The following is a 15742-nucleotide window of genomic DNA, read 5'->3' as shown; positions in this document are numbered from 1 at the left end:
TAATAAAGAGACATTCTATTGGGTGTAGAACAATAGGTGCCTGCCATGCAATGCATGGAGGCAGTGACTGACTTGCTTCGCAAGTCAGCCACTGCTCTCCTTATGCATTGCTATGGGCAGGCCCCAATAAAGAGACATTCTATTGGGTGTAGAACAATAGGTGCCTGCCATGCAATGCATGGAGGCAGTGACTGACTTGCTTCGCAAGTCAGCCACTGCTCTCCTTATGCATTGCTATGGGCAGGCCCCAATAAGTCCCTGCGGGCGGACTAGAGCCATTTGTTGTGTCATATATATATATATATATATATATATATATATATATATATATATATATATATATATATATATATATATATATATATATATATAAAATTACAATAACGCATTTTACTCACAGAAATTACAGTACATTAATAGGCAGGCCTGCACATCCACAAGTTTAAAACATCCCTTGTGAGACAGCTCAATGTTGATCCCAAAATGAACTATAAAATCAGAATTTCCAAATGTTTGAATATTGTATACATTCATTACAAAAATGTCCTACATATTTGAAAACCTATGGGCCCTGTTAGCCCATTTTAAACTGTTAACAGGACCACGTGTCTCATCAATGACACGTTCTTTGATAGATGAAGATGTTAGATTGGTTTATGACTCATTAAGATTCTTTAGCATTCCTAGTTACAGATAGTAGAGATACAGATTTTTACAGTCATACCTTAACTATCTCATCGATCCATCATTAGATGAGAACTTCAGTATTACTCTTTCGCTTTACTTTAAAATAAAGTTTATTCTACAGTTTAACATCATTGTTATAAAAGCAACCAGGCATCTCAATGATGGGTGAAACATCTGAAGTCTTGGTTCACATCTGGATGTTTCTGATGACACAGCTTTTATGAAACTTGATGGCGACAAATTAATGAGCTACAAGCAACATGTCTGTGACGTGGCTGACAAGACCTGGACCCTGATGAGATTCTGACCGTACGAGGATGTTGGGTAAACATGACAGAGTTTCAAGATATCATGGTATCCATGGGAACATTTAATAGTTCAGATAGAAATGCAACAGATGTTAACTTAACGCTGCAAAACTAATTTAAATGATTTAATACAAATGGATAAATGTAATCTAGGTTTTCTATACATTTTTTTTATAACAGGCCTGTCTCCAGATAGATTTAGTTGCCAAGTTACTATTATGGAAGGGTTTTTGACTGTTTTTTTTAATTGATGGAAAAGTCGCAGGAAATTTGCATTTGACTTATCCTGTGTTACAACAAAAGACGAACTGGAAGATGTTAGACAAATGATGTTTTCAGAGTACCATTTGAATAATGGTCAGAGCACCATTATTCAAACCAAGCAGTAAAATCTTAATTAAATGAATAGGTTGGGACAGGTCTACTTCAGGTTGGGTTGGGCTCAGACATAATGTCTAAGGACTCGGTCCGGGTCGGGTTGGGTCAGATCTGAACTTTGTTTATATGGAGTCAATTAAGATAATTGTTCGGTCTGTTGTTTTTATCACTGCAGAGAAAAAGTTAGTCATCTTCATCTGCTTGACTAATGTGTGATGGGGTCTGGATTGTCTGTTCAACTTGTTGAATATTAAAAGTTTCTCATTTGAACTTGCAGTCCTAGATTTTCGACAATACATGGAAAATATGTTATATAAAATGAATTTAGGATGATTTCAAAGCCCAAATGTGATCCTTTGAAATCAACTGTAAGTTTTTTGTTATTTACTTGCGTGAAAGGAAGAGATGTCCTGGCATTAAACAAGATCCCACTTGTTTTGTGCGGCATTTAAGGTAAATATGGGAGGATCTCATCCAGATTTCTTAAGGGATCATGTTAATCTTTTTGTCATCTGCTTCATGTAACAACAGAAGCTAACTGGGTCACAGTTGATGGTCTGAGAACAAAACGCAGGATTAGCTCAGGTTATGTTGTTGTTACTGTTGCTAAGAGGAGAAAAAAAGACAAGTAAATAAGAGGAGAGATTCTCACATTCAGCCTGAAATCTCAAGTTGTTGTTTTCTTTCTTTGAAAGTTGAGAGGAAGAACATTTGAACGGAATTCCAATATGGACAGTGGTTCTGGATAAAGTTCAGTGAAAATCTTTGAACGTTCTGTCGGACATATTTTCTATTGATATTGACTAAGTGTTTGTTGCGATAGATATTATTTAGTTTCTGAGGTGTTTTGGCTACTTCAGCTGCCGTACCCGCCGTTACGCTGGGCTCTCCTCTCCTTTCTACACACACAGAATGAATGGACCTTACCAGAGGGGCCGCTTTTCATTGGCTGATGCCCATTCTACGTGGTCACGTGGGTGGTCGTCTCACAAACACGAGCTTCCCGTTAGCTAAGTACAGCATAATAGCAGTACTGATACAACGTCTACACCTTGAAGCCTGTCTGCTACACAGTCTTACGTTAGCTAAACAGATCAATATGCAACTGTTTACTGTGACTAGAAACCGCGACACGTTGGACCGGGTCCTGCAAAAAACAGGACATTTCCTCACTTTCTAAAAATATCCCGAGACGCCCGGGACAGGGCGTGAAATACGGACATTATCCCGGGAAATACGGAAGTTTGGTCACCCTAGCAGAAAAGGCTTTGGACTAAACTGTTACTCGTGTTAGCCACTCGAGCACCAAGTACAGCTGGTCAATCAACCATCGCTGTGTTCAGGGAAGCGCTGATTAATAATCCAGAAATAAATATCAAGCCTGGAAACTTGATGTCGTAACGGACTGAATGTTTTGTTTTTAACGTAATCTTTGCTCGTCTTGCGGGGTGCAGGCGATTGATACGGTAACAAGTGTGCTTAAACTATAAAGAGAGACAGAGTAAAAAGGTACGAGTGGTTTTGAGTTGATCACCTGTTCGGGTTATTTTAACTTTGTTTACCTTTGCTGTGGCTCATTACAGCCGCTGTAGTTTCTAAACGTTGCACCAATTACCCTGTTTGTTTGTGATTATACGTCATTCATAACAAACATCAAATAGAACAAATAGATTTCATAAAATTTTAACAAACAAATGGCTTCTTTACCTTAACATAGCTCTATGGTTCCTCTTATCAGTCTGTAGCTTCTCATATTGAGGTCATCAAACCAAATTTCAGATCTACCATAACTGACCGACTGACACCTGCTGGCCTCAGGTTTGCAACCAGCTTGTGACTGAGAAACCAGTAACCTCCTCCCAGATGATGACATGAACTTGTTATTTCCTCTGTCTATTGTAGTAGATGATATATTGTGAAAATCCGGTAGAAATGATGCACTAATGGAGTCATGTTTACATAGAAATAATGCGCTACGAGGCTTTGCTTGTGAGACTTGCGGTCACGTGGGTCGGTTGTGGGCGGAGCTTGGTAAGGTCCATTGGTCATTCTGGAAAAAAAAAACTGAAACACCAACGTCTTCCCAAGAAAATAAATAAATCACTCAGAGTTTTATGAAACATACAGAAACATTTTCTGAATGTTTTGTCGGCACACGGTTGACTGGAGGCGCGAAGATACAACAATTACAGGGAAACATGGAGAAGAAGCTAGCTAGCTAAATAGCTAGCTAGCCGCAGCTAGTTACCTTGTTCTGCTGGACTGCAGTAGTTTGTTTGGTTGTGAAACAGAATAACAATAAATTAACTTGTTCATTTTTAGTCATTCACATCATTACTACATACTGTTTGGGTTCATAAATGGCTAAGATGGAATTCAGAAAAAGTGAATTTTTTGGGGGGGGATCTAATGGATTTAATAGTTTGTCATATTCTGCTTAAAATACATAATTAATTCTGCTTTGCTCTGTTTTACTTTTAGTAAAACAGTTGGATAATGTGGATCAGAGGAGTCTTTTTAGAAGGGTCCGGAAGTGTTTTAAGCAGCTTTTAAAGGGGTTGGAGGCGTTCAGAAACGCTTTGTCCTTGAAAGACACAAACAGCTGCCTGTCCGTCCCCCTGGTGGAACAGTGTATCATTAATCCACAGTGGGATTTCTCTGTCATTAGTTCCAGAAGGACAAAGCTTTGGGGAATATTAAAGCTGGAGGCAGCGACTTTCTGAGCTTTGCCTTTATGTTTTATTAGAACACCAGCTACTTTTATCACCTTTGTTTTTCCCTGGTTCATAATTTACAAGCTGATTGTAATTAGTTCTGCTTGGCTTCATCAGACATGCTGTGAACGAATGTTATGAGTTCTGGAAAACCTCATTTCCTGGTATTGACTACGTCTTGTTAAAGGAAAGCTACCGTGAGTCACTATGATTAAACATTCTGGTGTTTTGTGAAGAATCCCAAGGCCATAATGGTGTGTGTGTGTGTGTGTGTGTGTGTGTTTCTGTGCTGCATTGTGGTGTTTGAGTGACGGAGACATGCCTGTGACTCATGCACTTTTATTGGTTAGAAACAGGAAAACTGAATGCTGACAAATGAGACCAGAACAGATGATTCTGTGACAATCAACCAAACAAAAAATCAGGTTGTTGGGTTTTGTTTTGTTTTGTTGTTTTTTTTTGTTTTTTCAGCTAAGGCTTCCCGACCGATGTTGTGTGTTCATGAGGAACAACATCAGACTGCTGATGTTGTGGGTTCTGTTCAGCACAAAGCTCAGCCAAAGGAGGTCAGACTGAACTTCAGTTTCCAGTGAGCTGCCAGCCTCGGGGTGTCTGAGCAAACAGGAAGTTATTGAACCTTCAGTCCGTTTGCTCTTTTAACTGGAGGACATGCTCACTCCTGATGTTAGTGGGATTCTGCTCTGTCGATAAATCCATCAGGTTTTATTTAGAGAGCTCTTTTGAATGCAGTCGGATGTAACAAAGTGTCTCTCAGAGGTTTAAATCAACAGGAAGAAATTAGTGATACTTGATTTGATGACTGGAATAAAGAATGATCTGAAATGTAGAAGAAACAGACAGATGTAGTGGAAAAAGTACATTGTCGGACACAAAACAATTTATTCTGACAATTTGAGAAGTGTGTAAAACATAATGTTTAGAAATGCATCGATTGCAGTTTCCTGACTGAAGCTGATTTTGCTCTTCGCCGATGCCAGTGTTTTTTTTCTTTTTTCGTTTTGCTTTGTTCTTGAAAAAGTCGCTTAGTCGGCAACAGTGGGTTGACCATAATTAAACGCTCACGTTCAGATGTGATGCAGTAGGTGGGTCTGTTGGTCAGTCCTCTCTCACAGCAGATGTCTGAGGACAGCGGTTGACTTCTCAGACATTTCCAGAGGCGGATCAGATCGGCGGATCAGATCGGTTTCGCATGTAAGGCTGAGGCAATTAATCGGGTTAATCATGATGAATAGATTATTGAAATGTCAGCTAATTTAGTAATCAATTATTAACTGAACAAGAAAAGGACATTTGCTGAAAGAGGAACATTCAGAGCAATAGGTGAGCCAAAACTGTATAGGATATAAAATAAATGCTGTTGTCTGTGAATCTGTTCTACCCAGAACTCCTCAAGTAGCAGTTTTAGCTTCACTTGGTTCAAATTCTGTTTTAAAGAAATTCTCCTATTAAGCACCTTTTGCTGTGTAATTATTAATCAGTGAATCCAAAACATTGTCAACAGATCATTCCTACACTGTATTGATGTTAAGCCTAGCAGAACAGGCTGAGCTCTTCACATGTTACAAGTATTTTGGAGCTGCTGACTCATCCGACTAATGGTCGAGAGTTCACTAAAGGAATGTTGTTACTGCATTTTAGGCAATAAAACACTCCTTTAAAATAAATGTAACTCCAAATAAATGTAAAAAAAAAAAAAACAATCGAAAACGTGAGTTAAGTACCAGAAATAATGTGATAAAAAATTTGGGTGCACCTATGAAAAAAAGTTGGTGTATAGCAGCCTGTAACTGACCAGAAAATATCTTGATAACTTTATGACTAAGTAACTAAATATGCAAGTACCTTTGTTTTTTTTTTTTTCTTTACAGATATTCAGTGGAAATAGATTTCAACCTTGAAATCTATAAATACTTTTTTACAATATTCAGCATTTCACAGGATCGTGATGTTTGTTTTTATTCCTCTGGTTTCAGCAGAAACTCCAAACGTCAATATGAAAGTCCGACCCGACACACCGAAGGACCGGTGAGTGAAACACCAAACCGTCGCCTCCTCTTATTCATAAAACCAACATGGAGTCTGTTGCTGAAACTTCTGGTTTTCACATCCATCTCTCTCTCTCCTTTCTTTCTGCCCCCGTTTCCTCCCATAATCCCTAGATGCTGCTTGGTGGGAATCTTTTTCTTCATTCTAGGCCTGGGAACGCTGCTGCCATGGAATTTCTTCATGACTGCCTCACTGGTAAGAAGAAGAAGTGAAAGGGTTTCCATAGAGACGATGTATTTGACAGAATGTGACAAAGAAGGATGTGGGTCCTTCAGCGCTTTATTTAGAGAAGATGGAAGGAGTGGGATCTCTACAACAGGAAATGTGTTTTAAAGCAGGCTGTAAATGACTCTGTCCTCTATCAGACCAAAAATGATTATTATCAGCATTATCCTGTAAGTTCTACATCAGAAAACAGGCTGTCAGGAGTCGAGTTTAGAAAACAATCAGCAGCAGAGGCTCTAAAAGTCAAACAGTAGCTGTTAATGACCTGGAAAGTCAGAGAGGCTGGTTACATTTTAACTGATGATAACAATGTTGCCATAACTCTGCTATCAAACGATTCGTTGACTGTGCTGCAGACAAACGCAACACATGGCTTTGGAAAATGAGTCCTATGACACAAGAGGTTACATTAAAGATGGTTTTGTTTTTTTTTTTAGCAGATCTCAGACAAAATATCTCGATCCAAACGAGTCAGAACAAAACACAGACTCTGTTGACGACAGACATGCTATTCTTATTATTTTACCAATGGAAACTGAAAGGAGTAACGAGCGTCTTTTAAAACCCAAAATAACCCCAAATAATATCCAGTTTCAACCATTTGCTTTCAGTTTTACCTTCTTAGTTCAAAGTTCACATGGATAAGTTAATTATTAATTGATTAGAGAACAAATGGCATCTTTCCAGACAAAAAGATGTAATGGGTGTCGGCCTAAATTAGAACCAGCAGGTCAAGATCGGTAACCGGCCAGAAAACAGCAATCAGTTCACCATTAAATATTATGATTTACATTTTTGTCCAATGGTCAGAATAATTGTTATCGTCTCTGAAAATGTACTTTTTATTTTTATTCCAGCTACTAAAACCTGACTTTTCACTTTTGGTCAATACTGATATTAGGTTTTGGGGGGGGGTTTTTAATAACTGATGCTGTCAGGTGCTATAAGGTCACAATACACATTTAGTGTTCTGGTCCTATTTTAGTAAAAAATATGATTGGTCCTTTAACATTTTGTTTCCAATGTATCCAATGACAGAGACAAATAAGTTTCTGGGTTTGTCACTAGTTGTTTTTCTGTAAAGTCTGTAGATTTGTTGCTGCTCCCTATTTTGAAAAAGAGCAGGTGGATTTGTCAAGGTAGTTGCTGGAGAAGTCAGTCAATCACTTCACAACTAGCTAGCCTGTCACAACAGTAATGAGACTTTTATACAGCAGCAGTCTTTGGTCAGAGGCTCCTTTACATTCACTGCAACACTGACTGCTTGTGGAGATAAATGAAGTATTTTTGAATAGAATACTGGAGGAAAACCTGCTAAAAAAAACAAACTGTTTTTGGATCAGAGCAACAGAACAACTCTAAACATTAAGCCAGAGGTACAACAGAATGATTTAGATCAAAGCACATCCGTATGTTGGAGTGGCCTAGTAAAAGCCCAGCTTTGTTTCCACATAAATGGCTCTGATTTGTCTCCTGCTCTCTGTTGGCAGTATTTCCAAAGCCGCCTCAACAACACGGAGCTGATGAACGGGACGTCGGTCAGGAAGGAGTATCACTTCAACAACTGGATGACCTTTCTGTCCCAGCTGCCCCTGCTGGTCTTCACTCTGCTCAACTCCTTCATGTACCACAGGTCAGCGCTAACAGGCGGCGCCGCCCTGCCGGTGACCTGTCGGTCCCGGTGCAACCCGATCACCAAGATGTTTTCCGTTCCAGGATATCGGAGGCCATCCGCATCGCAGGCAGCCTCGTCTTCATCCTGCTGTTCTTCATCCTCACCGCAGTCCTGGTGAAAGTGGACATGGATGAGGATCTCTTCTTCTCTGTCACCATGGCGATCATCTGGTTCATCAACTGTGAGTTTCTTTGTCTGGAGGTGTGAAGAAGCATCAGTTTTTTGTTTGGTTTTGTACATGTTGTGATGGAGTTGCTGGTCCGCAGCGTTCGGCGCCGTTCTGCAGGGCAGCCTGTTCGGTCTGGTCGGCCTGCTGCCGCAGAACTACAGCGCCGTCTTCATGAGCGGCCAGGGCCTCGCCGGGACCTTCGCCGCCATCGCCAATCTGCTCGCCACAGCCAGTGAGCCGCCCCCACACCCAAACCGCACCGCTCTGTTGCCTAGCAACGTAGTAAAGTCGCTATAAACGGGCGCTTGAAGTCCTTGAAAGTGCTTGGGTTTCATTTAGGTGCTTTCAGGTGTTTGTAAATGTTTTATCAAACTGCACAGTTTTGCAATGAAGTCAAAACGATTGATTACAAGATTTGAAAAACGTTATTTACAGTTGCAACCGGATATTTACATTCATAAATACAGACATTTTAAATCTGACTTCATGCCGAGTCTTGTTCTGTTCCCCGTTGTGACGCAGGTGACGCAGACTCTGAATCTGCAGCTTTGGGTTACTTTATCACGCCCTGCGTGGGAACTCTGGTCACCCTGTTGAGCTACCTGCTGCTGCCACGCATGGTCAGTACGACATACAGACCCTGACCTCTACGTCGTCATTAATGACAGTAAAAGCTTCTTCATCTGCCTGAGAACCCGTGTGGATCAGTTCAGCTCTGCCATGTTTTTATAGTGCTGTCTGGACTTGTTTGAAATTCCTTTGTTGTTGTGTCTCTGCAGGAGTTTGCTCGGTTTTATCTGAACAGAAGCAGCAAGTATGAAAAAAGCGCAACGGACAAGCTGCTGACTGGTGAGACTTTGTTTAGGCTGAGCAGAGATGGGAGGATAAATGTGCTGCACTGTGTGACTGAATCAAATCAATTCACTGGAACATTATCTCATTAGGTTTGTTGACTCTCCGTTTATCCAGTTAAAAGCCAGACATAGACGGCTCTGTTCGTTGTCACACACACTCACTCACATTTTCCGTCCTGCTTCGAGCCCTGAGGTGCCTCCACTGACACGAATTAGACACAGGATGTAAAGGATGTGATAAACCCAAATGGTCTGTGTGAAAGCAGAACTTTTTCCCCTTTTTTCTCCTTGCAACCATAAACTTAAATATATTTTAGTGATATTTTTTCAGACAGACCATAAATGAAGTGGAAGGAAAACTTCACAGTTAAAAAAAAAAAAAAAAAAAATTCAATTCAAAACCTCAAAAGTAAAGTGTGTGTATTTTTATTCAGCTGGTTGAGTTTTGGAGAATTTTTCCATACCTGATGGTTGACAAGGAACAAAATTGTATTTTTTGTCACATATTCCCCTGGTGTGGTTTTTCTTTCACGACAACAAGAAGGTTTGAAGAACTCTTTCATCTTCTCGCCTGTGGTGGCGCTGCACCAAAAACCACTGAGAGAAATGACATGAAAACCTCTGAAGAAGACATTTAGTTCAACTCTCTTCTTCATAAAATGAAGTGGTGTCAGATTTTAGTACTTGTAGGATTTCTGTTTTGTGTTCGGTAAAAAAAAGAACTGGGACCCATTTTTCCTGCTAGCGCTAAATTAGCATGTTTGTCTTGGTTGTAATTACCCAGAATGCTCTGCGCTGTAGTCCACTTCCTGCTTTTGGAAGTGGACTACTTGGCGTTCACATATGGACTGGAACTGCACCAGAGTTCACTTCACACAAATGGAGACCTAGATTTGTATTTTTTGAGAGTTTTTCAGAGTTCAGTTTCACCATCACAAACCGGACTTTTTAGACAAAACGGACTGGAGTTGGATTGAAGCGGACAGACAGAACTGGTGTGAATGCGCTGTTAGTTACAGCTGTAAGCGGAACAAAATCTTGACCAGAATGCTCTGAACTGCAGACGGAGCCTCTCTGGAGAACGAGAAGCTAAACGGCCACGCTAACGGCGCGGTGGCCACCGTAGCCCTCAACAGCAGCAGTCGGGTGGAGGCCAAGCTGGAAACCAGTCCAGACAGGAGCGAACAGGCCGACAGCTCTGCAGACAAAGCCTCAGTGATGGAGGTGTTTAAAAAGGTACGGGATGAAATTCCGTTTTCTCTCTGCTGCTGCTTCAAACGTACAAACCGTTTTTTTTGTTTTTTTTTCTTTTTATCTCAGATTTGGGTGATGGCGTTCTGCGTGACGTTTACATTCACCGTCACTCTGTCCGTGTTCCCCGCCATCACTGTCGATGTCAAAACAGCATTCCCACATGGAAAATGGCGTAAGAGTGAGCAGCGCGGATTCAGAGAAGATCTGCGTTCAACATGGAGCCGGTTTATTGTCGTTTTCCTGACTTAAATTGTCACTCCTCTCTCAGAACGCTACTTCATCGCGGTGTGTTGCTTCCTGGTTTTCAACATTAGCGACTGGTTTGGCCGGAGCGTCACTACGTGGATACGCTGGGTGAGCATCCAACTAGGGCTGAAACGACTCCTCGAGTGATTCCAATACCCCGATTATTAAAATTCCTCGAGGAAAATTTGCCTGCCTCAAAGCTTCGTTAAGTTATGTTTTATTATTTAATGCACCGTGTTCCGGCCGGGTCGTTACTTGCGTTGCGCAGCGCTCTCACTTCCGCCTGAGTTGTTGACGAAAGCTAAGTGAAAAAATAACATCTTGTCTTAAATGTCATTACAAGTTGTTTAGGGTCAGGGTAGCTATATATAGTATTCAAACCCATGCAAATGCTTGTTCTTTTATTTGCTTACTGACATTTTATATTCCTTGGAACACAACACGACCTCGTCCAATCAGGGCACCTTATCCTACGTGTTGCTCAGTCTTAGCGTGACGATTGATGTGAGAGTGAATTTTGGAGCCAAAAGTTCCAGAATAACATCTATAAAAACTACCTATAAATTTAAAGAGAACCTGGCTGAACAAATTGCATCAAGATTAACTTGAGTCACTTTAAGAGATTAATAACACCTTTATTGGCCCCTCCCGCATGGTAAATGGACTGAACTTATATAGCGCTTTTCCAGTCATTTTGACCACTCAAAGCGCTTTACACTACAGTCACATTCACCCAGTCACACACACAAACACACACACATTTATACACCAATACGCAGATCGGTAGGCAATTTGGGGGTAAGTGCCTTGCCCAGAGGCACATAGACATGTGGCAGGAGGAAGCTAGAATCGAACCTACAACCTTCCGATTGCAAGACGACTACTCTACCATAGAGCCGCAATCGCCCACGTACAAAATAACCCTGCAGAGGAATCTCCAGTGGGAGGGTTATACATGAAATGAACGTTCCCTCTCTCCCTCCTCCGCTGCAGCCTGGTAAAGAGTCTCGTGTGTTCCCGGTCCTGGTGGTCTCCAGGGTGATCTTCATCCCCCTGCTGATGTTCTGTAACGTCGAGCGGCGCACCTACCTGCCCGTCCTCTTCTCCCACGACGCCGCCTTCACCCTCATCATGGCGCTCTTCTCCCTGTCCAGCGGTTACTTCGTGTGCCTCTCCATGTCCTACGCGCCGCAGTGAGTACCCCGCAGCAAGCGCCTGACCTCTGACCCCTGAACTCTGTCCCACTCGGGTCACAACTCCACCAGCTGCGTAGCTGTGAGCTAAATTGGAGATAAATCTGGAGGGAAATGATTATCAATTCGAAAATATGCAAAATATTAAGTACGACACAAAGTGTTTGTCTTTTAACAGCTGCACTTCTTGCTTTCTCTTTAATTTTGTAAAAATTGGGCCGCACTTATCTTCTGAGTTATGACCTCTTCAAAGGTCATAGGTCAACATGCAAATCCAGACTTTGTCATTCTTTGTCTCATTCAGATCTCACCTGTTCTTGAATTGAGTTATTGCATCATCTGAAAAAAAAAAAAAAAAAAAAAAGAAAACCATTTGAACTTTAAACAGTCAGACTGGTTCTGTGTCCATGATTCTCTTCATTCTGTTGGTCTGACTGGTCCGGTCTGGGTGTGACGTTGCAGCAAATTCATGATTTAACAAGGCAATCATCATTCGAGAACTCCTCTTTATTTCAATCCTGTCTGTCTCTTTATTACTAGAGCTAATCAAATAATAAAGGGAGAAAGAAGCAAAAACAAAGATGGTTGATCATTTTTCAAGAACGCAGTAAAACATAAACCCTACAATCGCCTCTGTAGTTCCGAAGCACGACTATCGCTTGAAATCAAACTGAATGGAAAACCTTATTCAGTGCAAACGTATGCATGTTTTAGTTATAATATTCTGAATAACATGGTCTCTAGTGACTTGCTGCTAGTCACTCAACTGGTTTTGTGGTGTTTCTCCAGACTGGTGGAGCCTAAAAACGCAGAGACTGCAGGAGCCCTGATGACCTTCTTCTTGGCCCTGGGTCTGTCCGTCGGGGCCGCCCTGTCCTTTCTCTTCAGGAGTCTGGTGTAGTTCCCATAGAAACGGCACGGTAACGCACCTCCACGCTCCTCGGAGGAGTGGCTGTCGGTTTGTTTAGAAACGCGTCCAAGATTGGTTTTCATTTGAATCTAAACTGGTTCTGTTCAGCATGTCGTTACGGTGGAACACAGAAACATTTGAGGACTTTCAATCCAGAACAATCCGTAGATCATTCTGAAACCATGTCAGTTTTATTTGTTTTCATCACTTGTTTTAAGACAAATATTTTTGTATTTTTTTTTAATTTGTACATTGTCGTTTTGCAATGAGTGGAACAGGAAGTATTGCTGAACAAAACCCCCGAAAAAACAGGTACTACAACAGGATTGCAGAAGCTAATGTGATGGTAAATACTGCCATCTGGTGGCTACAATGTGTATTAAAACGCTGGCATGTTGCCACATTGACTAATCAGTACCAGGATTGTTTATCTCTGATTTTATTTTCTCATCACTTTTACTGGTGAGGTGCCTTTTTTATTTTTATTTTTTTTTATGTGTTTTTACATTCTTTCCCAGCCTGCAGCTTCACATGGACTCCATGTGATCAGCTGCTGGGCTTATTTCCTGATTAAAGACCAAGCTTTTAGTTTCAAACTTTCATTCTTTTAAATAAAAAAAAAACAAAAAAAATAAAAAAACATAACTGTTTTTCCGTACTCAAAATTCCCCAATTTTACTTATTTATTTATTTAACATTTAAGTCTAAAATCTGAACTTTTTAACTGCTCAGCCAACGTTTGGGTTTTATCTAGAGATTCCACATCTGAGGGGGAAAAAATGCTGGAATCTGTTTTTGATTTCTCTTAAAGTGTTGAAAATAAAATGGTTTTTTTTTTTTTTTTTTTTTTCTTTTTTTTTTAAACCTTTGGAACGACCCGGTTTTCAGTCGGAGTAAAAATAACTTTTTTTATATTTCCAGTCCTGGTACGAGTCGTTTAATTGGAAGATGAACTCTGTGTGTTTTACAGTGTGTGCTGCTCCATGATGTTTTACTTCTCAGTTTGACTCCACCAGAGTGTTTGTGTTTCTTTACCACTGAAAATAATTTTTAGTGCGTTTGTGTCGACAAGGTGGCAGCTCTTCCTTCAACGTGTTTTCTTTACAATGGGATCAAAAAAAAAAAAAAAAAAACCCTTGAAAGTGTCTGATTTTGGTGATTTATATTTTTTTGCTGGACTTCTATCTACTATAAAATGGAGCAACAACACAGTGAGGAGACGGCAGAACTTCAATGCAGGTAGATGAAGACTAATGCATGAAATCCAGGTCCATCAGAACCAACGAGGTTCTGAAAGAAACTTAAATGTTCTGGGGGAGTTTACGATTCTGTTGCCTTAACATGCCGCCTGGTTATGTTCCGGTTCCCACTGTGCGGATGACAAGAAACTGTACAAGCAAAATGTTTTCGTATACCATCAGTATCCATAGCAACAGAATGCGTCCTGATGTTTTCAGTTCCAACCAGGTGACCATGTAGTGAGTCGCTGTGCCGTTCACAGTAGAAACCAGTTCTAGCAAAGGAAATCGTCTCATTGTTCCTGTCAATAAATGGATCCCAACGTCTGCTGGTTTATCAAGAATTAGAGTGAAGTAGTACAAATTAAAATCTTAAAGGAAAATATTTGCTCTACTTAAGTCGTGTTGATTTTCATCAAAACCAGATGTTGGCGTGCCAAATTTTTTTTTTTTTTGGCAGTAGTAGTTTATTAAAATTGGTTAAATGCATTAAGTGTTTTCAAAGAGTGTGACCCAAAATCCCGCTTTTATTGCCGAGGGAAGACTAAATGTTTTCTAGATTTTTATTTTTTTATTTATTTATTTATTTATTTTCCAAATTTGCACTCTATGGAAGTCCATTAATGCCATGAACGGAAAGTCATAATTGTGACATTCAAAATCATATTTATGAGATAGTTACACTGTTTCCCACGGCATCGCATCGTTCTGACTTTAAAACGTGGGATTAGAACTTCCTGTTGGACGTTTATTTTTTTTTCTTTTATGGCAGAAATGTCCTTCCATACAAAATTCTTAAAATTTTGGATATAGGATTCACACATCCCTTTCCTACACAAGATGACTTTGACTAGTATTTTACTGAAAATTTAGCTGGCCAAAAACAGAGAAAATTCAAAAACTCATTAAAATATTGCACGCCTGCATAATGTAGCACAAAAATTTAATACAGATTTAATGCAGAAATGTTGCCGTCTACATAGGTGACAGGAAAAACGGCAGACTTGACAGTCGAGCATATTAATGGAAGATTAAATGAAAGGGAAAAATAAATGCACAACCTTCAAAATATGTTTTGAAGTGATTGTGAGGCTTATTGAGCTCTGTAACCCCATGTTGCCTAGGTTACCCATCTGAATGTGAATTAAACTGGTGTAAATAGGCCTGTTGCGATTAACAAATCAATCGCGTGATAAATGAAAATGATCGACCTCATTTCAGTTTATCAGCTTTATTGTTTCCTCCTTTTTCTTTTTTGATGAACAAAAAAAAGACTCTACTAGTTCTCTCTTCTGGTTCCTCATTTCCTTTGCATGAGGAAAGTGAACTATTGCATCAAGTAGTTGGATTTGCCCATCTTTATCTCATTCTAATGATTGTTGAAGGGCAATATAGCACACAGCCTTGATAATCTATACTCTTTTGGTTGAATGTGGGTTTTATTTCCACTTTGGGTTTATGTCGTGTTTAGTTTTTATTTTTGGATGTTTTGTTTATCTTGTTTACCTGTCAAATGTTCTTTTGAAAATAAAGTATTTCTTTTCGTCAGGATGTGCTTGCATTATTGTATCTCTACCATTACATCGGTTTGAAAAGGTCTTCAAACAATATTATCACTTATTGCAATAATTTGAGAATTAAGAATTAATCGCTCAGGAACATTTATTGTGACGGCCTCGGTGTAAAGACTTACTCACTGATCACTGGTTTTCAGAAATGTATTTGTGATTTAATACTGAAACCTCTTGACCTGTGATTGGAACAGCCTGAAGAATTTATCCTTTCTCTAAATGAGCCGTAGAGATGAAAGGAAGACACACAGGA

The 15742-nt window shown here is 40.0% G+C and overlaps 1 protein-coding gene across 6 annotated transcripts in view; it reads left to right on the top strand.

The window, feature by feature from the left end:
* LOC122820527 (equilibrative nucleoside transporter 2) overlaps window positions 1-13544 on the top strand; it is a 28283-nt gene extending 14739 nt beyond the window's left edge. For 2 of the 6 annotated variants that reach the window (XM_044098018.1, XM_044098013.1), the window contains exons 2-13: window positions 6082-6133; window positions 6268-6349; window positions 7870-8012; window positions 8096-8235; window positions 8321-8455; window positions 8746-8843; window positions 9003-9072; window positions 10141-10313; window positions 10398-10503; window positions 10600-10685; window positions 11571-11770; window positions 12560-13544. In XM_044098018.1, coding sequence (XP_043953953.1) covers window positions 6102-6133; window positions 6268-6349; window positions 7870-8012; window positions 8096-8235; window positions 8321-8455; window positions 8746-8843; window positions 9003-9072; window positions 10141-10313; window positions 10398-10503; window positions 10600-10685; window positions 11571-11770; window positions 12560-12671 — 1377 coding nt within the window. In that variant the 5' untranslated portion in view covers window positions 6082-6101 and the 3' untranslated portion in view covers window positions 12672-13544. Of the gene's footprint in view, window positions 1-4763; window positions 5429-6081; window positions 6134-6267; window positions 6350-7869; window positions 8013-8095; window positions 8236-8320; window positions 8456-8745; window positions 8844-9002; window positions 9073-10140; window positions 10314-10397; window positions 10504-10599; window positions 10686-11570; window positions 11771-12559 lie in introns of those variants that run through there. The other 4 variants (XM_044098019.1, XM_044098017.1, XM_044098014.1 and 1 more) reach the window with 4 other exon arrangements.
* The last annotated feature ends 2198 nt before the right edge of the window (window positions 13545-15742 follow it).

The sequence above is a fragment of the Gambusia affinis genome, linkage group LG18 (genome assembly GCF_019740435.1).
Source record: "Gambusia affinis linkage group LG18, SWU_Gaff_1.0, whole genome shotgun sequence".
NCBI classification, from domain to species: domain Eukaryota; kingdom Metazoa; phylum Chordata; class Actinopteri; order Cyprinodontiformes; family Poeciliidae; genus Gambusia; species Gambusia affinis.
This window is presented reverse-complemented; position numbering and strand designations above follow the sequence as displayed.